The sequence below is a fragment of the Pavona decussata genome, unplaced genomic scaffold (genome assembly GCF_977016875.1).
Source record: "Pavona decussata unplaced genomic scaffold, jaPavDecu1.1 SCAFFOLD_387, whole genome shotgun sequence".
Classification (NCBI taxonomy): Eukaryota; Metazoa; Cnidaria; class Anthozoa; order Scleractinia; family Agariciidae; genus Pavona; species Pavona decussata.
This window is the reverse complement of record NW_028145759.1, coordinates 146,759-171,123: the sequence shown is the minus strand read 5'-3', so window position 1 is coordinate 171,123 and position 24,365 is coordinate 146,759. Positions and strand designations below refer to the sequence as shown.

The window sequence follows — 24,365 nt, the reverse complement described above, 5'->3', positions numbered from 1 at the left end:
AACTTTCGAAACAAACGGAAGAAAATTAATTCCTTTCGTTGGGAGAGGGAAATATGCCGCTTACAGTATAGATATCAAGGTAGCTTGGCCAGCTGGCATCAGCTACAGTGACCGAACATATCACACTGTGTTAACTCACAAACTTATGCCTTTGGAAAGGCTATTAAGTTTGTGCAGTAGGTTCACTCTCCTTAAATGCACTAACCGTGACGACTGACAATATGCAAAATATTCATGAAAACAGTTTTATTATTCTTAACGGTTTATTAAATGCATTTTGCTAACGGCATATTCACAATTATACGCGTGATTGAACTCTCGAGTTAGAAACCTCTTCTGGATTAAATTTACGTTTGAGAGCTCAACTCGTTTCAAAAACGAAGTTTTTGACATCCAATTCAATTATTGGATGTTAAACGTTACGTACCCGTAAACTGGAATGCAACGAATCGCCATAAATAGATTTACAGCTTAAAAAGTTGCACGCACATTGTTGGATGCATTATAGACTCCCATGATCTTCGGAAAATCAAAACTGCTATCAGTAGTGGTGGATGTAGAATTTCAGGAGTTGATACAAACTAAAGGTCAACTAAAAAACTTAGTGTGTTTCATTGGGATGAGTTCCTGGTTTTGTTCCCTTAGAAACGATAAGTTTCAACAAGTCTTAACACTCCAAAATCTGCTTTTGCCACTTAAAGACGCGAGGCGGAGACTAAGGTTTCCGACGACCATTTACCATTAAGTCATACAAGCAATTAGCTTTGGTCACAGTCTTTGAGCTGAATCCTTGGACTATCCTGGGCACTGGTGTGCAGAATCCTTCTTTCAATGCAAATTTGTGTCAATAAACATCCTGCGTTTTTTTTTTGAACGTGAAGGACGTTAAAAATTTGTGAATAACGTGTTGTACCAGACCCACCTTTTGCCACCCTATGAAATCAATCAAACTATCAAATGATTTTCTTAGAAACGAAATACGTTCAAGTAATTATTTCACGTCTGCAAGTGAAATGTGCGATCGAGGTGAACGTTCAACAATGTTTACTTTTGAAGTGATTTAACTCAGCTCTTGAAATCCGCGGCGGTTATATGGGGGATTATCAGCCGGTTGAATAACTCAGTATCCTTTTTTGTTGTTTTCATTAATGAATAACTTTGGAAAGACAAGGACACGAATTTATCCTGAAAAATATCGATACACACGAGCTGTCCGTATCGCTTGAATCACTCTTAAACACTGTTTACGTAACCTCTTTTAAATTCTTGTTTTGATGGAGGGTTGTTAAAATCCTTGTAATTCTACGAATTATTTTGTTTCATCACACAAACTAAAATAAAATATTTTTACAATGGGGATACTCATCTCAGTAACGACTTTTCGTTAATCATCGCCTTTCACGAATTTTCAGGACTAACTATTCATGGTCTCAGTGAATGTGCAGTTCCAGAAAAAACCCACACTCCCCACGGAAGGTTTTTGTTTTGCACCCCATCCCGCAGGAAATTCCAGTTAAGCTTCATACTTAACTTCTAAGATTTTGGCTTTAAAGACCCCCCTCCCCCTAAGAATTCCCGATGACCTTCCATGGGATGGATATGGATTTTTTCTGGACATGCACAATTGAAAACTGGAACATATAATTGAAAGACACAGAGACAAAACACACCAGCCCAGGCCCTTGCTTCCGCGACAGTGTTCGACTGAAACGAGAAAATTCCGGTGTCGAGATTATATGACTGTGAATTTTCCTTTTTATGATTGTGAAACGTAAAATAATATTAACGACGGGAAATTTTGGTACGTACCTGCTTATTATGCGTCAAGGTAGATATGCCCCCGGTGTGATATCATTATGTGCATTTGCAATCTCTACTTTCACTGATCTTTTCTGGACTCTTTCCTTTCACGAGTTTAGCAGAATCAAAAACAATAATTCTACTGGCCGTTTATCAGTTAAGCTTAACATAAGAAGAAATTGTTCCTTAAAACAACCGGTTAACACGACAAGCGTTCTAAGGTAAGAAACCCCTTAACTCGGCGCCCGAGCGATAGTCTCTGGCCCGCCAACTTTTCCGTTTAATTTTCTTCATTTAAAGCACTACAAAAATTCTTATGGGAACTCCTAGAATACGAAATGGCCAAACTCTTGAGCATATTGATGCATCTGTCAGCGGTTAAGTCTCTTTGACCCTATCAACACCGGACCTATTATCCGGGCTTGTCCTCCGGGACGCCGGATTGAGGGGTGGGGGGGGGGGGACTACGCGCATTCTGCCCCCCTCCATAACTTTGCAAGTATAAAAGCTTAAACACGAGACTTGTAGGAGAGATAATGCGTCTAAAGATGTTTCTGTAAACGTTTGCAAGTAAAAGTGATAACGTCATATGACGTTGTAATGACATCATGATTTCAAATGGCGGCCATCTTGGATTTCTGGATTTCCCCAAAACTTCAGGAAAGCACCAAAATTGAAGGAAAAGTAAACAGAACCAATAAAGGAACGCTAATATGGGCTGAAAACATAAACTTTACAGAAAGAAAAGTAATTTTTCTTCATTTTTAAAAGGGATTTTCCATGTAATTGAAAAAGTAGCCGGCGACATCACATTGTTCCCAGATAAATTTCCGAAAAAGTCGTAGAGTTTCAGGCCGTTTGCTCAAATATTAACATATTAAAACTCGAACCATGCAACGCAAGTGTAAAACTCACCAGCAAGGTTTTGTAGATTTGAGTTGTTTCTTTGGATTTTTTCGAAGCGTCCAATGCCAGTGGAATGTTTTTCGACTCAAAGTTTATTTTGTGGTCCCCTCTCCCTCCCCCCCTCCTCCGTACCACGTTAAACCGCGCTGACTTTTTGGTTTATCTGTAGGGGAAGGCAAATACTTGGACATTTACTTAAAATTACATGAAGTGTTTACCAAAGGAGAAAAAAATTGGGCACAGCACCACTATCAGGCAGACCCGGGACCACCTTAATATTCACATAGTCTCGTCACCCCAAACATGTGTAAAACTGAGGAGGCGGCAGTTAAATTCACTGTTTTTTTATACTGCTTACAGCATCCTACTGACTTGTACTATACATGTATTTTACGGATTTTATAACCAGTTTGCAGACAAGAAAAGGCGGAGAAACGGCTCTCGGCTCTTGAGCGACCTTTAATGCAGCGTTTGACTGTGTCGAGAGCATCCAAAAAAAAAAAAAATTGGCGCCTAGCGGTGAGTAGTATTTATTTTTATTTTCGAAGACGATCTAGGGTTTGAGAGACATCAAACTGTCCCACGAAATGAAGGTGAACCCTTTTTAGGTAAAATTGGAATTCTCATCTTTACAGATTTTTTGGTAAAAATACGAAGTGAATTATTTTGTGAGGGATTGACCCGAGAAAAATTCGACGTAAGCGAGATAAATAACAAAAGTGATCGATGTTGTTTATAATTCATTTAGTCCTTCTTCTAGATAGAAAACTAATGAGTAATGATGAGATGGTCATTAGAAAGAGATTTTGCCTCTTTCATCTAGCATAAGGACAGCATATACAGTCAACTCGATCTCGCCGTTTTTACGCGGGATGCCCTGAGGGGCATACCGTGTCTAAAAACGGGTATAGATTTCTTTTTTTTTTCTTCGTCGCAGTCACAAATCTGCACATTAATTTATTCATTAAACTCTGCCCTCTCCTAGTAGGTATGTATTGTTCTGATTGTCTTCAACAAAAGCAGGCCAATCAAAATCCATTCATGTCGCATATATTGCGAGGGATGGGATCCACTCACCTCTACCTGTGTAACGTCAAAGCATCATTTGATTTATTCATTAAACTCGGATTAAATTTGTGGCGGCCATATTATTAACATGTTGTGGACTCAAGTTTGCCGTTTTCAAACGGAATATTAATCATTTTGAAGTGGTAAATCGAAAGAATAACTTCTAAGAAGCAGTCGACATTTAAAACGGTGGAAATTGGAGAGTTCCTTGCGAAGTAATCGTGCTTTGTATGACAGTTCTAGAACCACGATGGGACTGAGAAGAGGTCATTGATACGCTTACGTTTTCGCAATAGAATTTCCGGTACAACCGTAAGTAGCGTAACACAAGGGAAACAACATAACGCGATCATCGTGACTCAAACTATTCCATTAGCAAGGATAGTTTTATCAATCTGCGAAGCATACAACTGGAATAAATGAATCAGACACAGCATCACACGTAAATGCCAGTATAGGCATCTTGTTTTTCTTCGTCGTAGTTGGCCGTAGCGGCCATATTGTTTTAATGTTTTAGATTCAAATGCGCTGTTTACAGAAAGAAAATTAACCCTATTGAAGGGGTAAATTAAAGGGGTAAGTTCTAAGAACTACTCGACAGTTTAAATGATAGAAAATGGACAGCTCACGACGAAGAAATTTGGTATTGACTGCGGACCAGATTGTGTTTCGCAGTACGGAGAGTAAAGGTCAAGCTTAAGCTTAAAACATTACCTGCGCTGCAGACTTTGTCGAACTGATGCCTAAACGTTACTGGAAATCCACTTCATAAAAAAATTAAAGGTTTAATTATCAATTTCTACTTAAAGTTTTCGTGTTTATTTAGGAAAGCTTTTTGTCTTCAACAATAATATCGTCTTCTGCCTCAGACAATGTCAGTCAGACAAGGTAATCTGCCCCGGGTCATGACGTTTTCCGAAAGCAATTTCCAATATGATCTCAGATAAATAGGAAATATAAATAGCCGTGAACAGCGCGTGAGTCAGATATGTATCTGCCCCTTTCATGACGTTTTCAGAAAGAAATTTCCGGTATAATCTCGAGTACCGTAACGCAATATTTCAGCATCACGCGTAAATGCCAGTCATCTTGTTCCACTTTGATTTTCTTGACAGACTTGCGCTTTCTTGTAGACTCACAAGTTGATATTCCGTCCTCTCTGGCTCGTAACGTTGATGATTGTGACATTTTACAACTGAAAATCAGGTCAATTTTATCTTACCCCACTATTGCGGAATCTCGCTATTGCCGTAATAGCACACCATGCAAATGACTGTCCCGACTGTGTGCGCTATAACGAGAGTAGACTGTATCTATATAAACTTATGTCGTCTCAACACAGCAAAGCTTTCTAATTTAATTTTCACTGTTATTTCATCTACGTTTGTACAAATTGTTCGTCTTCCAAAGACAATAAAAAATACAAGGATTTCCAGTGAACGGTCTTAATGCCATATGTTTATATTTCACTGACTGTCCACATCACAGTAGCATGCTAATACCGAGCCAAAAGACTCTGGTAATCTGAAAAGATGTAGTATAGTCACTTAAAGGTTGTATGCTCATGAGAGGTTTCCCTTGACATATCAAGAATGTGTGTGGGAATCAGTATAATTAGGTAAGGGGTTAGAACTTCCTGCTTCCCACATCTTTTATTTTTGGTTCTGTCCTTTCCTTGATTTTTCTTACTTCTTCATTCTTTTTCTCCTGGAAAAGCTTTTGTTTCTCGCACTTTAACCCTGCCACTATGTGCATCCCACTGTAGATTTTTTCCTGCCACTGTAGTTGCATCCTCATTTTCACTTCAGGTCTACCTCCCTATAATGTGTTAGTGCCAACAACACTGATTTTCGCTTTTTGTGTTTTGAGCCTCATTCTTTGCTGGCTTGCTACATAGTTTCAGTTTTGTTTGAATTCATCTTTGCATGGGATAGTTACTAGTACTATTGTACTCTTAGCTGCTTCCATAACACATTAACGTACTCCCTGTGGAAAATTGGATATTGTTACTGGAAAGCTGGTGATAGGAATCTCTCAACAAATCAGTGCTGCATGATGGTTTGCTATCTCACAGTGCTTACATATAATTATGGATCATGCCAAATTTAGAGTCAAAGGGGACGCATGACTCATCCTTTTCGTAATCACACGTTTGGCAGTCTGTAGTTTTCAGGTCGTGATTTAGGAGATTCAATAAAATGTCGGCAAGTAGCTGACAGTCTGTTTACTGAAGTCCAATTATTATCTAACGTAACCTGATCTGTTCGAGTCCTATACAATTTTAGCCTCATCCACATATAAACACAACTGTCCATTCAATCGGTTTCCCCCATAGCCTGGCTAGTTTCAAATTAGTTTCTTTAAGACTCTACTCTCTAAAACATAGCAATATATTGGGCTTATACAAAATTGTTTCAGTCACGAGCTCAACTATAGGATAACAAATGAAAGCACCCACCTCTGTGGGCTCTAATTCAAAATCTTAGAAAAGTTCTAAATAAAATTTAAAAGATGGATGAACTAAGCTTGCCTTTCATCAATTTAGTCTGAAGTTTACGCAATCTGTTCCCACACATCGCATGGAAAGAATGTTCGACTTTTTCCGTTTACATATATAGAGCTTCGCAATTTGAAGAAGTTCGAGTAAATTTGAAAAAAAAAATCGTTGTTTATTCACAAATCGAAAAGTTCATTTTACAAAATGGAAGTGTAAAGTGTGTACCGTTCGGTTGCACTTATCCCATTTACTACATCAACCGATTGATGAATTAGCCTACACAAGCATATCATATACCTTGCGTTGCTTCAGGCACAAATCGAAACCCTTCGTTTAACACCTATAGCTTCAAAATCACATACAAATATTCATCTTACAAGATGGAAATGTAAATTTTGCACAATTCGGTTGTACGTATCCCAATTATTGTCTTAACTGATTGCACTTAATTGGCTGCCATTTTTTGTACATGAGCGACCCAGTCTCGCTCTCCATCAAAGCCAAGCGGCCCTCTCACCACCCCTTCAGTTCTGCGCCCTAATGAAGCTAACATCGTTACTATCCGCTTTTAGAAAACATGATTACCGCCCAACCCTTGTTTTCCAGTATATAAGGAAAACCTCCAGACTACTTCTGTTTTCTGTTTCTAGTTAAGACCGCCATGAACAACACAGACGAAATTATCTGGATTGTCTGGATTGGTACACTAGTTGCTAGTTTTCTTCTTAACACAAGTCGAGTTCTACAAGCTACTGAGTTGTACCAGGAATGTTTGATTCTTCTAAACAACACAGCCCAAGAGCAAGCGGTCGAAGTAGCCCACGGATGGATAAACACTATGTTGTTTCAAGTTTATCGCCTTCTTAACCATCACACAAGTGCAATAAACTGCGGTAGAAAAGTTCTGGACTTTCTTCGCAGCTTTGGCTTAAGAGCCGAAGAAGGCAAACTAACCTTTCAACTGGCAGAATTACATGAACATCAGAGCAAATATAAACAAGCAGAAGAGCTTTACAAGAAAGCACTGAGCATCATGATAGAAACAGGCGACAGAACGGGGGAAACGGCATGTTATGGAAACCTGGGAATTGTGTATCATTCCCTCGGTGAATATGCAAAGGCTGAAATAAATCTAAACAACGCACTTGTAATACAAAGACAACTTGGCAACAAAGAAGGGGAGGCCGCGTGTTATGGAAACCTAGGAAGCGTCTTTCAATCTCTTGGTGAATATGGAAAAGCTGAAGAATACCAAATGCAAGCACTTGCAATAACAAAAGAAATTGGCTACACAGAAGGGGAAGCTTCGTGTTATGGAAACCTGGGAAGAGTCTTTCAATCTCTTGGTGAATATGGAAAAGCTGAAGAATACCAAATGCAAGCACTTGCAATAACAAAAGAAATTGGCGACAGAGAACGGGAAGCTACGTGTTATGGAGACCTGGGAACTGTGTATCATTCCCGTGGTGAATACGCAAACGCTGAAGAGTACCAACAGAAAGCACTGGCGATATTAAAAGAAATTGGCAACATAAACGAAGAGGCCGCATGTTATGGAAACCTGGGAACTCTGTATCATTCCCGTGGTGAATATGCAAAAGCAGAAGAATATCTAAACAACGCACTTCCAATAAATAGACAACTTGGCAACAAAAAAGAGGAGGCCGCGTGTTATGGAAACCTGGGAAGCGTCTTTCAATCTCTTGGTGAATATGGAAAAGCTGAAGAATACCAAAGGCAAGCACTTGCAATAAGAAAAGAAATTGGCGACAGAGAAGGGGAAGCTGCATGTTATGGAAACCTGGGAACTGTGTTTCGTTCTCGTGGTGAATATGTAAAAGCTGAAGAATATCAAAGGAAAGCCCTTGAAATAGGAAAAGACATTGGCGACAGAGAAGGGGAATCTTCGTGTTATGGAAACCTGGGAACTGTGTATCATTCCCGCGGTGAATATGGCAAAGCTGAAGAATACCAAAGGAAATCACTTGAAATAAAAAAAGAAATTGGGGACAGAGAAGGGGAATCTGCGTGTTATGCAAACCTGGGAACTGTGTTTCGTTCTCGTGGTGATTATGCAAAGGCTGAAGAGTACCAAAGGAAAGCACTTGCGATAAAAAAGGAAATTGGCGACATAAACGGAGAGGCCGCGTGTTATGGAAACCTGGGAAGTGTGTATCATTTCCTCGGTGAATATGGCAAAGCTGAAGAATACCAAAGGAAATCACTTGAAATAAGAAAAGAAATTGGCGAAAGAAAAGGGGAATCTGCGTGTTATGAAAACCTGGGAACTGTGTATCATTCCCTCGGTAAATATGGAAAAGCTGAAGAATATCAAATAAAAGCGCTTGCAATAAGAAAAGAAATTGGCGACAGAAAAGGGGAAGCTGCATGTTATGGAAACCTGGAAACTGTGTTTCGTTCTCGTGGTGAATATGCAAAAGCTGAAGAATACCAAAGGAAAGCACTTGAAATAACAAAAGAAATTGGCGACAGAGAAGGGGAAGCTGCATGTTATGGAAACCTAGGAACTTTGTTTCGTTCTCTTGGTAAACATCCTAAGGCTAAACGGTATCATGAAATGGCACTTGACATGAGCAGAGAGATCAGTGACATACTTGGAGAGGTAGTGTGGCACCTTCAACTTGCATACGACATCATTTCAGAAGGAAATGTAGGTTTAATGGATGAAATATTTGCGAATCTCTTTGCAAGCGTTGATAAATGCGAGAAAATGCGAAGTTTTCTCGGACGCAATGACCAATTTAAGATATCGCTTATAGATAAACGCAGTCATTCCTATCATTTCCTCAGCGCACTGCTTTGTGATATTGGAAATGAAAAAGATGCTGTTTGTGTTCTAGAACTTGCACGAGCCAGAGCTCTTGCAGACTTAATCTCAGTTCAGCAATCTGCTAAGCAACAAATATCAGTAAATCCGCCGTCATGGGCTGATGTTGAAATGATCCTGAAGAAAGAAAGTAACTGTAGTTGTCTGTACATTTCATATCTAGAAACATTTATGTTTTTGTGGGTCCTTGAAGGAAACAAACCAATACATTTTCGTAAAATAGACGTTAACGAATGTTTTCTTGACAAGGGATTGAGTAGAAATGCTGATCAGGTTTTTTGTGAGGAAAGCTTTAGAGGGTTGAATTTTCTTTCTCAAGAGCAGTGCGAAGATCGATCACTGTCGTTTTTGAAAGCCAGCGACTCAACACGTCAACCAGCCGAGGAAGGAAGCTTGAAAGCTTACCGCCCAGTTGAGGAAGAAGCAGAGGAAAACCTGGGACCCCTTCCCACCCTAGCCGAGCGTTACAAAATGATCATCGCTCCTGTGGCTGACTTTCTTGACCAACCTGAACTTGTGATTGTTCCCGATCGCGTCTTGTACAAAGTTCCATTTGCAGCTTTAATGGATGAAAGTGGAAAGTACTTATCAGACGCTTACAGGATCCGCATTGTTCCATCTTTGACGACTCTCGGGCTCTTTCAGGACAGTCCAGCAGATTATCACAGTCAGACCGGAGCACTGATAGTGGGCGATCCAGACGTTAGAGACGTGTATTACAAGGGATGCTTTGGGGAACTTTCCCGTTTGCCATCTGCCAAAGAGGAAGCGGAGATGATCGGAAAACTGATCGGAGCGAGGCCTTTGTTAAGGAAGGAAGCAACTAAGGAAGCGGTTCTTCAGAACATACACTCTGTCAGTCTGATTCATTTTGCTGCTCATGGTGATGCCGAAAGAGGAGAAATTGCTCTTGCTCCTGAAAGCTCAATTAAGCCGGGAACTGCGACCGAGAAAGACTACCTGATGACAATGGCTGACATTTCACGTGTTCAACTGCGTGCAAAACTGGTAGTACTCAGCTGCTGTCACAGCGCACGAGGACATGTTAAAGCAGAGGGAGTTGTTGGAATCGCTCGAGCTTTCTTAGGATCCGGTGCACGCTCAGTGTTGGTGGCTCTGTGGGCCATACCAGACGAAGCAACAAAGAAACTGATGAGTCGTTTCTATGAGCACCTTGTTCGTGGGGAAAGTGCCAGTGAGTCTCTTCACCAGGCCATGAAGTGGATGAGAAATAATGGTTATCCTGATGTGAGGGACTGGGCGCCATTCATGCTGATTGGAGATAACGTGAGGTTTGATTTCGGAAAGTAAAGCTTTAAGGTTAGTTTTACTATTGAATTATATTATGACAGGTGCTGAATTAATTATTCGCTTTGTTACAACAACTATTTATTACGTATTGTCATTTATGCCAACAACGGAATTGGTAGAAAAAAAGACGTTCAGTAGATATTCCTAATAATCCTTTTTTAGAGTTGTGATAGAACCATTTTGTGCTTTATAATGCATGTGGGAGACCCAGGAAATAGTCCAGTTGTCGACTTTCCCGATCCCGTGACTGTACAGTAGTCTGTTGTAAGGCTGTTAGCTGGGTTCTATGTCTCGATGTATACCGGGAAGAATTAGTATTGATTTGTATCGACCTGAAAGTCGACTAATGGACATGTTCATTAAGTTTGTGCTGTTGTTATCAGACCAACTCAAACAATCTCAGTGATTATTAAATCGTTATGCCTCCCTCTTTTGTTAGTTATGCACAAGGTGGCGGGGGGGGGGGGGGGGGGGGGAGGAAAGAATTATGTCTAATAAAGAAGATCATAACGCTGACCCTAAAATCTGATTTTTGTTTATCAGTTGCAGGTGTCTCACCTTGGTCAAGGAATGCCTTACAAGTTGGAACTTTTCTTGGAATGAGGGCGTCAGTACATTGAACAGTAAACTAAAGTGGACTTTGAACACTCAATCACTTGGACTGAAGGCATTAACTTTTCAGACTCTTATTACTCAGAATCATTTTAAGTTCGCATGCTTTTCGTCGTCTGTTTGGGAAGTGATCTGCATCAAAAGCTATTCACCAAGCAGGTTTAGCTTGGCCAGCATGAAATAGATAACGGCTGGTCTCTTTAGATTCAATAACAGACGTTTTTGCAATCACGTGATGAGTTTATGTAGTATTTAGAGTTATCAAAAGTTGCACAGTGGAAGTTATTGTTTTTGTATCTTACAAGGTATTTAAAATAAGGTAGAGGCAGTGCTTTTTCAAACTTTCACCAGTTAATGTATTTGTTAATCATCAGTCGATGCGAAAACAAAAGGAGATGCTAGTGCCTTATAGTTTTGTTGCTCCTTTTTTCAATTCCCGACAGTTCGTCCTCAGTTGACTTAGTTTGTACTTTTATTTAAAAGTTCGATCACGATTGAGTTTGTAAATATCGAGTATCACAGTTTTCTCTTTACAAAGAGGATAAATTAGTGTTGATTTTTAGTGTCACTTAGCACTTTCAAATACAGGAAGTACAAAAGTATTTTGTATATATATATGTCAAGTTTGATTTGACGCTTTGATGATCCTCTGGAATTCCAACGTTGGTGCAGTCATCTTCAGACTAGAGTTAGCAGATCTTGTACGTTCTGTTTTAAATTCTCGATCTTTACTAAGATTTTTTTGTAAATAACGAATATTGCAGTTTTCATTTCATAAAGGAGAAAAACTAGTGTAGATTTTGCAGTCGATGGTTCAATTTTTCTTAACTTTTTACTGAACAGAATACATGTCTCTCACCACTAACTATCAGAAACAGTTAGCACAAAAACATTTTGTAATATGTCAAGTTTCTAGATAAATGCCATCTGGAAACAGAGACATTATTTATTGTTTCTTTTTTATACTGTTTCCTTGAGGTCCGTATTCCCTCTAAGCGCCTCTTTACTGCAAAATAAACGCCTCTCGAAAAGAAAAGATAGTCCGGAAAGGTTACATGAAGCAAGTGTTGGCCGTCGCCAAATGATTATCGTCGAAAACAATTAATTTTTTTCAACCTTAGCTTTTTCACTCTTGACAGCGCATCACTGTTTCTGTTTTTAATGGATATTTTAAACAGACAATTGGCATTAGATAACGTTTTGTAAGAAAAGTTTCATTTAAATGGCCGCACTGACCCAACTTACAATCGTCCTGAGTGCGGAGGAAATACACGATGTTTATGAGAAGCTTGTAGTTCTGCTATAAACAAACAAACGCGCTCATAGTCCTTCCACTTCCAAAATAATATTGTATTACTGTAGCTAACAGAAGTAGCAAGTTGTTTGATAGGTTAATACACTTTAAAATACAGAACGCGGAAGCTGGGGATAGGGGAAAGGGATTGCCTGTGATCCTTCGGAACATGGGCACCGCAAACGAGCTTTGCCCCAATTCCCACGGGTATAAACTCTCCAGTTTGGTAACGACAAATTAGCAGTTGACAAATTGTGTTTTCGTTCTCATTAACTAACAGCTCTTATTCATTTCACCTGTAAGTGCAATCCAGAATATTTTTAATTGTATTCAATAAAGATTTGCATCGCTAAAAAGACAATTAGCCTAGTTATAAGCCCTCCAGGCAAAACACACGTGGTTGCAGAATGAATTAAGGGTGGACCATCGCAGTGTTTTGTGCTGGTATCTCTAGCAGTAACAATGTCTGCATGATTATGCGGTTTTTTTACTGTTAAATTCGGCTGGGTGTTAACACCAAGCCTGAAAGTTTCTGACAACAGTTCCGTCCGAAATGTGCACCTTTTTTTCTGGAGCAGGTACAAAACTTGCACCGAAACGCGGTCCAGATAGCAGGTTCAGTATTAACAATAAGCCTACCTGAGTGAACACAGCCATAAAATAGCTTACAAAGTTTAATGCGCTCAGGTCTGGTAGCCTACTACTAACCTAACGTCACTGCAAGCTTGAAAATAAGCCTTTAAAAACTAGAAAACGAACAACACAAAACTCGAAAAAGCGTCATTGACCAAAAATCCGTGAAGGAAACATTGAGGCACCCAAAACTTAATCAACCTTAATCCAGAAAATGAATCACAGGGAACTAGGAAAGGAAACACTCGAAAACGAATCATCTATTTTACAGAAATAAAGAAAAGAGCATTCGACTGAATCAAACTGAAAAGACCTAAACTCGAAAACGAAGACACCTTTAAGTATACTAGTATATTATCACGTTTTGTTTCAATACATTGACTTCCACAGAATTGCTTTTTCTTTCACTGCTTCCAGGTCAAATTGGAATTTGGGAATGTTGGCTTTTGAGAAGGGAGAAAATTCTTCAAAGCAAGGATAAGAACCAACAGAGTAACTCAAACCACGTATGACGTCAACACGGGGAATCGAACTCAGGCCACATTGCTGGTAGCCTGCGTAGCAAGCGTTTCAGTGAGGTTTTGTGCGTTTGTCGCTTTTTGATCGCGCGTTCAAACAGCGTGTGTGTGGGAGGGGTGGGGAGAGTTGTAGACGCAGAAAGAATAATAACAAAGACTTAGAGAGCCGAGATTGAATTGAAAGGGAGATTATTGCAATGCAGCATTCATATATCAATATTGATACATGAAATAACTGAAAAAATTTCTTGTTTATTGCTTTTTAACGATTATTATTTTTTTTTTGACTGTCCATTTATGAAGAGCAATTCAGAATGACCTTTGTCAGTATGTTTCCTTGGATTGAAATCAATTTGACGGGATCTTTTGTCTCTTTTACTGTGGTCGGTCCAGTCTTGGGAAGTTATATCAACTCTGATATGATAGAAGGTGAACGGCCATTTCCCAGAAAATCACCATTTTTTTTATTTAAGCATCGATTTATTTAGCGCAGAGCACTAATTGGTGACACTCTCCAGATCGAATTGGAATTTGGAAATGTTAGTTTTTGAGGAGAGGGCCGGGGGAAAGCCGGAGTACCCGGAGAAAAACCTCTTGGAGCAAGGACGAGAACCAACAACAAACTTAACTCACGTATGATGCCGACTCCCGGAGTTGAAGACGGACCACATCGGTGGGAGGCGAGTGCTCTCACCACTGCGCCATCCCTGCTCTCCAGCAACAGTTTGACGGGATCAGATTGGATGGAAAACATCGCCGTTCACCAGTTCAAATAAATCTTTTTTTTTTTTTTGTATAACTTCTGACATAGAGACACGAGGTCACTTGTAACAGAAGATAAAGCAGTAGTAACTTGTTTTAAGTTAGTTTTAGTTATCAAAAGGGGTGTGGATAAATCATTCTTTCAAAAGAAGAAATATTAATTCTGAGGCCCAATCCACACTAATGCATTTTCGTTTGAAGATGCATACTTTTTGACGCGTTTTCGCCTATCGTCCACGCTACAACGCTGATGAAAACGGAGACTTTCAAAAACAGTTTTCAAAAGTGGAGACTTCTGAAAACGTATCGTTTTGCAAACGCCTCGTTTCTTGTGAGGACAGGTGAAAACCGAGTCTTTTGAAACCGGTGACGTTAAAAGCGTCACATTCCATCGGTTCCACTCCAAATCGGAACATCTATCCAAGATGGCAGATGGTCTTGACACTAGAACCCATGCGCAATCCCAGGTCCAGGTCGTTTTCATCGTTTTTGAGCGTTATAGTGTGGATAGGTGAAAACGATACAAAAACGTTAGTGTGCCGGGATGAAACTTTTTGCTGCGTTTTCGCCGAGATTGAAAACGGAGCCTTTTGGAAACGCATTAGTGTGGATGGCGCCTTAGACTCGGCTTTCTTATTACAAAATATCAGCGAATAGATTTATTAAAAATGACTGTTAAAACATCAAAATGGCTTTGGATGAAAAATTAAGGCTAAAAGTATTCAAAAGCTTCGCATAACACAAATAAAACATGAATAATAATAATAATAATAATAATAATAATAGACACAGAGCTTTATATTGTCTATTAGATTTTTATCTTTTATTGCACATTTTTTTTAACTCAGCAGTTTTCTTTTTTATAGTTCCTTCAGATTGCATAGGTTACGCTGCGCGCCACATGTGCTTCTGTTTTAGCATCCATACGTTTATCAACTGCATACATAATAATGATGATAATAATTATAACAATAATAATAAACCTCCTAACTCTGTGTATGGGGCCCTTAACGTGTGCTAGGCTGTCAGGCCAACAGTCACCTTGTCCTGGCAAAGGGTAGGGGCGGACAAACCCTGCACAGCTCAACTCACAGGCTGGCTGTGTGCTGCCCAATTTTGTGATAAACTTAAGTGCACCCAGCATGGGTGGAATCGAAGGGTAATAAAATGTTACCATGCAAGGCTATCCAAAATATAAACTGACCTTGGTTCTTTTTAATTGAAGGTTAAGAAAAGAAAACAGGTTTCAGTCAAGTAAAGTACTGTAATTAATATTTCCTGGAAAAGAAGAATACTACATTGGAAAAATGTAAAGATCGATCAGTTTTACAATATTAGAAAGGCTTGTGGTTCTACTAATGTAATCGGGCAAACTATATCTGATGAAAAGATAAACAATTTTCCACTAGAAAGGAATATGAGAAAAATCAAAGTAATTTGTTGGAAAATATACAGAAAATCGAGTTATGTCTAAAAATAGAAGAACAAAATTATTGCAAATATTAGAATTTGTGGATTAAAAAAATTATTGTATATTACATCATAAATTGTAGGATTTGGGAAAGGCAATTGGTATCGATCATTTAAATTAATTCATGATCTTGATATTATTTTCATTGTGGATTAGTTTCCACTGTAATCATTTTGTTTGTTAGCAGCATGGTGTGGAGTTTGGTGGTATTACAGTAAGCTTTTGTTAGTTTTGGAATGTTGATGATGTAGTATTTGCATAGAATTTGAGCATCAGTGGCACACGGCAAATAGGGTTGTGCTCTTCTTTTTTCTTTTCCAGTGCTTTCTCACATAGATCCACCAGCTGTTCAATCAAGTAATACTTGGCCTCTATCAAGACCTCTTGCAACTCAACTTCATACTGTGGTAGGGGCACAGTTCCATCATGGAAGTTCAAAATGAGAGGGAGGTGCTTTCCACAGCGGTCAGTTAGGAACCAGCCTATTAAAACAGTACAATGAAGTTACAACATTAACTGTACAGTAGAACCCGGTTGATATCGACGCTAAAGGGACATGGAAAAGTGTCTGTATCTGTGTCCATATTATTAGTGGGCTCTAAGAATAATTTTACAATAACTGTCCAAATTCCCGCGCGCTGATTGGCTCGTAGCTATTGTCTATAAGAGTACAGACAATAAAAATGACGTCAGATGTAACGCGCGCGCTTTCTCAGCGAAAAAAATAGCCAATTCCGCTTATACTTTTTCCATGTTATTGTAAAAAACAAATCGACGGCAGTTTTCTATAGTCTATATTCTTATAGACCATAAAATGACGCCATAAAATGTCCAAAACTTGGCAGTGAAACCACTCGCCTGCGGCTCGTGGTTCCACTTGAGTTTTGAACATTTTTGACGTCATTTTATGGTCTATAAGAGTATAGACCATAGAAAACTGCCGTCGATTTGTTAAATGGACGGATACCACTTTTAGGACGGCGCTTACTTTTGTTACTGCACATATGTTCTGCGCATCTCGAGATCCTCAGGTTTGCTATGGGTGCCCACTAATACAGCGATATTTTTGTGAAAAGAAAAACTTAGCAAGTGCTCTTGGTATTTTAAAAGAAAATTGGGGGTAACCATTCGGATAAAAACGCCATACATTGCTTTGTATTTTACTGCTTTTAAGAATAATTGTTGCTTAATTATCTCTAAAAAATGCCCCAGTACTGATTCCAGTAGCCCATACTATTAAGATCTGCTTTTCCTGCATAGTCATAAACTGTGCAAAATACTTCTCTATTAGAAGGCACCGTCCTTAAATCAATACAAAGACTGCACCAAATTATCGGTTTATTTTTTGGTCTGTATAAGGTACAGTGTATATCAAAGGTATGGCTTCACAAACCTAAAACATATCAGTTACATGTACATATACCAAGAAAATACTAAAACTCAGTATGTCAGGGATAGGTCACTGATATCTTCATGCTACATGTACCTCAGACATACCAAAAATATATCATTAAGTATCATTTTTGGAACAAAATTTATATGCCACAAAAACACCCAAAAAACAACACTTTGGAAGTACTGTATCTAAAAAATATCTTATAAGGTACATAGCTCAAATCAATTTTTAGGTATGTTGACCATACTGATCATACCAATGACCTACCAAGAACCTATCTAATTTGATTTACCAAGAACATACTTTAATTAATTTGGTATATGTCAGGGATAGGTCACTAATATGTGTCTGCTACCTCTAACATACCAAGTGGTAGAGCATCCAAACTAGTAATCTGAAAGTCTTAGGTTGGACTTCTGATAGGAGCACTCGGATTTCCTTTTTCCTTAGTATGCCTGTGCCATTCACTTAATAATACATCATTCTCATTTATTCACCAGGTTAAAAATATTCCAACACATCAATTTCCATTGCACATATGCCGCTTGCCATTTCCGGCAATCCTAGCAGTATGCAGGATGTTTGCCCAATGAGCCTAGTTTAAGGGCCTTAGCTCCCATGAGTCTCCTGTAGCTCGATCAGTGGTAGAGCATGATCCGAACTAGTAATCAGAAGGTCATTTCATGTACCAGGGAGAAAATGGCAAAATAAAGCTTGTCTACTGATTTTATGTAATGAAACTGTGCTTTGATATCAATGTGCTGATTAATAAAACAATAATAATTAACAATTATTCCACGAGCGCGCGTTGGATATGAGATGATAGATAGCCAACGAGGCGCGTAGCGCCGAGTTGGCTATAATCATCTCATATCCAACAAGCGCAAGTGGAATAATTGTTTTATTAAAAACAATCAAGAAATATTGCTAGATCTTACAGATTTCGCTGTGCAAGAACAACCAGAAGACAATTTAATGATCGTCATTTCTCGGCCATGGTATAATGGCTCATATACCATGGCCTCTAAGCCAATCAAATCCCTCGAATTGCATTATACAATGATTCAGTTTTTAATAATTGTTTTTATCCAGCTCAATCGTGTGGAATATTCCCTGATTTTAACTCGGCCAAGGTCCTTGTCAGCTAAGTATTAGGCAATATTCTGTACAATTTCACAGGATAATAGTATTGTTAATTAGGTACATAATGCATGCACCAAGCAAGAATAAAGCTCTGCTGCATGACTACATACATGTACCTTAATTACTGTTAATTAATAGATTGAGGTGCCTACAATATTTTTTTAAAAAATACCATATGGACAACTGAATTATTAATCAAGGCTGCTGACTAACAAGAGCCCAGTAGCCTGGGAAACCCATGAAAATGCTCTGGGTGCCTTAATTTTCTACAGCAGCACCTAACACTTCACATGCTGGGCTCCTACATGTAACTTCTTGGCGTTTGGCCTTCTGGGCTCCTTGAAATTTTTCTTAGGTAATCTCTTTGAGAAATAAACAATCACAAATGAGATATTTGTACCTACACATGTAAAACATTCATTTCATTGACAGGTTTTTTTAGCAACACAACCTTAATTACATATTGAATAGAATTTGAATGTTTATCAATAGCTCATTCATTTATCTTGCATAAATTTTGTTCTTCAGTAAGCTGAAGAAAAATTTAAAAAAACTTCTTTAATTGGCATGAAAAATAGTCTATTAGTTTAAATTTTTATTCTGCCTTACTGTTATAGTTAAATACCTTCATCTTCATCATTCTCTCCATGTGGAGTTGCCTCTGATTCATCATCTGAGACACTCACATTTGGTTGCTCTTCAGCTTTACTAACACTAGCTGTCATGTTACTTTTGTTTGTCTTTTGAGTGCTTGTCACCATTAAGCTGCTTAATGCTAAGGGTCATTGCATGGACAATTCCTTTCTTGTACTGACTCTTCTGCTGAGGTTTAAACGTTGTTGAGCTGCAAAAAAGTGCAACAATATAAATAAAGATTGCAATTACAAAAATTGTTACAGTCGACTCCCGATAACTTGAACCTTCAAGGGAAATTGAAAAAGGTTCGAGTTATTGGGAGTTCGAGTTATCGAGGGTAAAATTATATAGAAAATGACCTGAAAGGAAAGGAAGATTGGTTCGAGTTAGCGGGAGGCTCGAGTTAGCAAGGGTTCCAGTTATCCAGAGTCGACTTTAATTGCTTGTGATATCATGTACGATGATGTGCCTTTTAGATCGAGCCATTTCTTACTCATTACTGAATATCACTGCCTTAAATGAGTGATGTAATTAATGATTACTGAGAATTGAAATTGTTAAGATCATTTTCAAGAACAGCTCAAAGTCAGGTGTCCAATTATTATGATGTTTGTATAGTCTGTTTCTGTATTAATTTTGATATGTACAAATACATGCAGGCTAGAAGAGACGTCTCTTTACCTCAGATGCTATCACATTATCAACTGTATTTCATTTCTGTTAAGTGTCCTAACGCTTATATTATATTCCATTCTTAACTGTCATATTGCTGATAAACAGGGCTGTCAACCTCACACGTCACACACTCGAGTATACGACAAATAGCAAACTTTGTCAATTATTCGGGAGATTACAGACATAAATCTGGAGACCATGAGATACGGCTCAAAATCTGGAGATTACAAACATAAACCTGGAGACCGGGAGATACGGTTCAAAATCATGAGACTCCCGGACTATCCGGGAGAGTTGACAGCCCTAGATAAAGGCAATTGTAATTTTACATTTTCCTAACAAGTCATTATACATGTACATTGTGAATAGGCAATGCATATATGAATAGTTATACAGTAATATACTTTCATGTACATGTACCTTTTATAACTAAATCTAAATCCGATAAAAATAAATCTTATGCCGCAAAGAATTTCTGTTCGAGCAGAACAGTTGCTTTTCTTCCTTTAAATTTCAGGGGCAACCAACAAAGACATTTACGCAAAATATTTACAATGCTGTCTTCTGTGTTACCAGATTGTTTTTTTGCCTTTCAAAGACATACAGTGTATCAATATGTTATTTTTGTGTAAACTAATACAGTTTGATCTGTATGGAAGCTTTAGCTCAAAATTTAAGTTGCAGAAAGTTTAAGGAAACAATCTTATTCCCTGAATTTACAAACTGTTTTAAGGCTTTACAAAAATGCTAGCTGACCTCACTTTGCATTTTAATGGGATATTTGCAACTCCAAAAGTGAAAGGGATCGGATTAGTTTGCCATTGTTATGGAATTTCAAGCAGACATTTCTAGAGGGAAACTTTTAAGTGTATAAGACAGATTGTTTTTATTTGCCTGATCAAAATTAAGGTTGATGTTGTTCTCCCATAAAAATAAAAATTAAAATCGTTATTAATTTTTCTTCCCCACATTTAAGGCATCTAACAGCCAGTTAGGGTATCACTGGCATCACTACCAGTTGGGTACAATACCGGGCAAGATGGGATAGTAGAGCTGTGATGTCAATACAGAAATGCTTAGTCTAGCTGCCGCATTCTTAATTCCTCAGTTGTTTCATTCTGAGTATTCAACAATATTCAGCAAAGTTACAATCCCATTCATATTTTCATCCACACAGTTTTCTTCTTCTTCTGCAATCAAAAAACAACTGAGGAATACAGAAATCACAAGACTAGTGTTAATTGACATCACAGACCTACTATCCCCAGTCTCCTGTCTTCAGTGCGATATTGTACCCAACCGGAAGTTGGAAAAGAAATTGGACATTTTTTATCCACCTCAAACATGGGAAAACAGTTTTTATTTCCACTTTCATAAAAGAACACCATGAAGATTTTAGCAAGCAAATAAAAAAGATTCTGTCATTTATACATTTTAAACTTTTTTAAAGATGAAGTCTGAGGCAATTGAGGCCTCAGATTTTGACTGAAAAGAGCCATTGGGTGACTCTGAAAGTTGACAGTAAAGCGGCAGTGAGCCATAAATTAAAATGAATCCATAATTTATTGACCAAGCTTGTTTAATTAAGATGGCTCTACTCTTTGTAGACTACACAAACTAAAAAGATGCTGGAGTACATTTGTGAAACCCATGTGGTGTCATGGAATGACACAAGACATAAATTCTTTTTTAACTTTCAAGCAACGTATCAAAGAGCGTGTTTTTGGCTAGTTTCTTAATTTTTATTTCAAATTTTTATTTCTTATTGCTGTCTTTGTATTTTTCTACTTTTAAATAATTGTAAGTTTTAAATCATTTGTAAGTTTTTTAAAACATAAGGTAGTTTTTTTTTCCTCAATCTACAGGGCCCCACTGAATATCACTTTCTTGATGTGGGCTCCCTGTATAAAGATTGTTATTATTATTATTATTATTATTATTATTATTATTATTATTATTATTATTATTATTATTATTATTATTAAGCATCTGTGAACCCGTGTTGTGAATTAGAGGATTACAAAATACTTAAGTTTGCTACTGCTGACCAGGGAGGCATCATTTCACCTTAAATTCATAGCAGAGCTGAATATAACATGTTTGCTATGTCACTGCCATTGTGGCCAGAAACGTGGGCTCAGGCGCTTGGAGCCTAAACATGACTTGAATTTGCAGGAGACTCAAAGTTTTGTATTTAAAGTAAAAAAATATCACGGTAAGTGAAAACACAGGCCTAATTTTTATGCTTTTAAAGACAAAAATTATCTAACAGCCAGAAGATCTAGGAGGTGTACACAGTTTTCAAAACCTGTTTTCATGGGGAAACGACCTTGGGCCTTTCCTACCTTATCCAGGGAAGTCACAAAAGGCCAATTGAGCAGCTTGGAGTCATTTTTCCCCAAGAAATCAAGTCTTTTAAAAAACTGTGTCCCCATGGATCTTTCAAAAATAATGTTTTCTTTGTGAAAACACAACAATTAGGCTTGTAATTTTGCTTACTATGATATTTTCTTAGTTTAAATACAAAACTTTGAGTCTCCAAGGAGTTTAAGTCACTTTTAGGCTCTGAGTGCTTGAGCCCACATTCCTACATGTACAGTACTGTGCAAATGTAAGTTGACAGTCTCGACACGAAACTTGATCCTCAAAGCTATAGAGAATCGAGTATCGAGGTTCGAGGCTAGAGTTTTGAGTTTCAAGTATCGAGTATCGGGACACTTGAAGAACTTTTAGAGGAGCTCGATGACAGATTTCGAGGAAACAATTAATTTCTCGAACCTCAAACAATAAGACAGAACAAATTAAAGTGATTTTCGCATGGCTCTTGCATGTAGTCTTTTCTTAGTTTGGTCGAAAGTTGAAGTAAATCAAATCAGCGGCAGTAAGTGTTTGATAAATCTGTTTCGGCACGTTTCTTCCTTTCGCGTATTATTTTTAAAACACATCCGTTCGTCGTTGTCATAAAATTAAAACATGTCTAAATTTTCATATGCTACACCAATTCTTTTTAATGAATAATCATATACCTGCCAACTCTCACGCATTATGCGTGAGTCTCACGCCTGCGGACTAAAGAGAGCGATCTCACTCATCAAGGACAATTTCTCACGCCTGACTCACAAATCCAGACATTTCATTTCAGATTTGTTATGTATATTTTCTTTGCTCTTTATAAAAAGCGCAAAAGCTTTCAAATGTCTACAATCCGTTTGAATCGTAAGTGTTCAAAGGTCGTCGGAATATCTTCGGACATTCTCGGCAATGTTCGGAAGTCTTCGGAAAATCGTCGGAAATGTTCGGAAGTGTCTCGGACGTTTTCGGAAATCCCAGTCATGACGAGTCAAAAATCTCACGCGTTTGACTTAGAAAAAGTTGGCAGGTATATAATCAAACTTCAAACTCCATGAAGCAAACTAATTTACAAGATAATTTGCGGCTTTTTCGCGGAATGTAACACGATCGCTTCTGAAATATTTTCGCTGCGCAAGCAGTATGCAGCGCAAGACCATACATGTACTTGAATCTTTCAAATGAAAACTTCGAAAAAAGCATTTCCTTATTTAAAAACGCACAAAATTTACGGTAGAATTCGGCAAGGAACCGGGGAAACTTCAACGTGGCCATTCGCTTGCCTTTGAGCAGACTTTGAAAGCCGCCGCGAATGTTTACATTATCGGCGTAGTGATACAAATTTGAATAAATATTATGGAGATCATCTTAAAAGGCATATGTCACATTTTCTTCATTTTCTATCAACTGATTTCAGATTGTAACCATGTCCTCCTCTGACAGATGACTGGATTACTTGTTCGCTAAACCCAGTTTTAACGGCAAAGGAAGCGAAACTAAAAGATTGCGACTTTTCAGTAATGTAATGTAATGTGCCACACCAGTAAATAGCGAATGAGTTATTCAACTTGCTCTACTGAGAGCTAACCACCCATTAAAATGCCAAGGGTGTGTCCAGGGGCGGGGGTCAATTGGGTGCTCTTGGATTTGACTGATACATTATAATAATTATTAATTTATTATAATGACGTGATTGTAAAACTTTCTGGCGTGAACCATTCATTCAACCCTTTTGTATTAATTGCCTTCATATTTTAGCACTGCACTAACTCATGAACTGCCCAAGTAAGGATCTTGTGAGTAAAATATGTAGAAAAACGTCATGGTATTTACAATGTATTTCAAAGATGAGGGTCAGTGGATTCTCTGATAATTATATTGTACTGCATGCGTAGATGTTTGTTCCACTCTTACAGTGCAACCGGGAAAACCCTGACAACTGAAATATGTAAGGAATGGTATTTCAGTCCAATGAAATGTCTGAAATCCACTTGCCAAACAGCAGACTGTTTACTGTTGTTTGCATGGCAAGAATTGTGTCGGCTTTATAATTAGATTTTCCCGGTAAATATTGATTTAATTTGAGCTAATTCTGGTCATTTAAGCTCTGAGACTATTCATAAAGAAACAGAACAGTGCATGTATTTGTCCTTTCACCGATCACTGCAGGCCTTCCGAAGCAATACTTTGTTGCTTTCAACAAATTGTGCCGTCGCTAATAGCTGTATTATCCATTACTGGTAAAATAAAAAAAAAGTGAATTAAACAAAAAATATAAACGAATTATTGAATGATGAAAACTTATCACAACTCAACAGTCAGCCAATACTACGGAACCAATTTTTAAGCCTAAATGACAGCACTGTATGAAAAATGTTCATGTTCGTTTGCTTACCATTAATTTTTCCTATGAAAGAACGCAACAGTTTGCCCGCTGCAAGTCTCC

General features: G+C 38.1%; 3 protein-coding genes across 13 annotated transcripts in view; 2 read left to right on the top strand and 1 right to left on the bottom strand.

Annotated features, from left to right (window-relative positions):
• Positions 1-24,365, top strand: part of LOC146451436 (uncharacterized) — a 136,186-nt gene that overhangs the window by 44,546 nt on the left and 67,275 nt on the right. For 3 of the 9 annotated variants that reach the window (XM_085099122.1, XM_085099123.1, XM_085099121.1), the window contains exons 2-3: positions 6,922-10,426; positions 10,974-11,980. In XM_085099122.1, coding sequence (XP_084955248.1) covers positions 6,933-10,426; positions 10,974-11,226 — 3,747 coding nt within the window. In that variant the 5' untranslated portion in view covers positions 6,922-6,932 and the 3' untranslated portion in view covers positions 11,227-11,980. Of the gene's footprint in view, positions 1-4,661; positions 10,440-10,973; positions 11,981-13,386; positions 13,566-16,041; positions 16,179-24,365 lie in introns of those variants that run through there. The other 6 variants (XM_085099119.1, XM_085099127.1, XM_085099126.1 and 3 more) reach the window with 6 other exon arrangements.
• Positions 1-24,365, top strand: part of LOC146451438 (tetratricopeptide repeat protein 28-like) — a gene marked incomplete at its 5' end in the record, with an annotated part of 86,179 nt that overhangs the window by 41,300 nt on the left and 20,514 nt on the right. The window lies entirely within an intron of this gene.
• LOC146451435 (BTB/POZ domain-containing adapter for CUL3-mediated RhoA degradation protein 2-like) overlaps positions 13,699-24,365 on the bottom strand; it is an 86,538-nt gene continuing 75,871 nt past the window's right edge. For all 3 annotated transcript variants that reach the window (XM_085099140.1, XM_085099139.1, XM_085099138.1), the window contains 2 exons: positions 18,885-19,103; positions 13,699-16,202 (listed from right to left, as the gene is read on the bottom strand). In XM_085099140.1, coding sequence (XP_084955266.1) covers positions 15,946-16,202; positions 18,885-19,020 — 393 coding nt within the window. In that variant the 5' untranslated portion in view covers positions 19,021-19,103 and the 3' untranslated portion in view covers positions 13,699-15,945. The remainder of the gene's footprint in view (positions 16,203-18,884; positions 19,104-24,365) is intronic.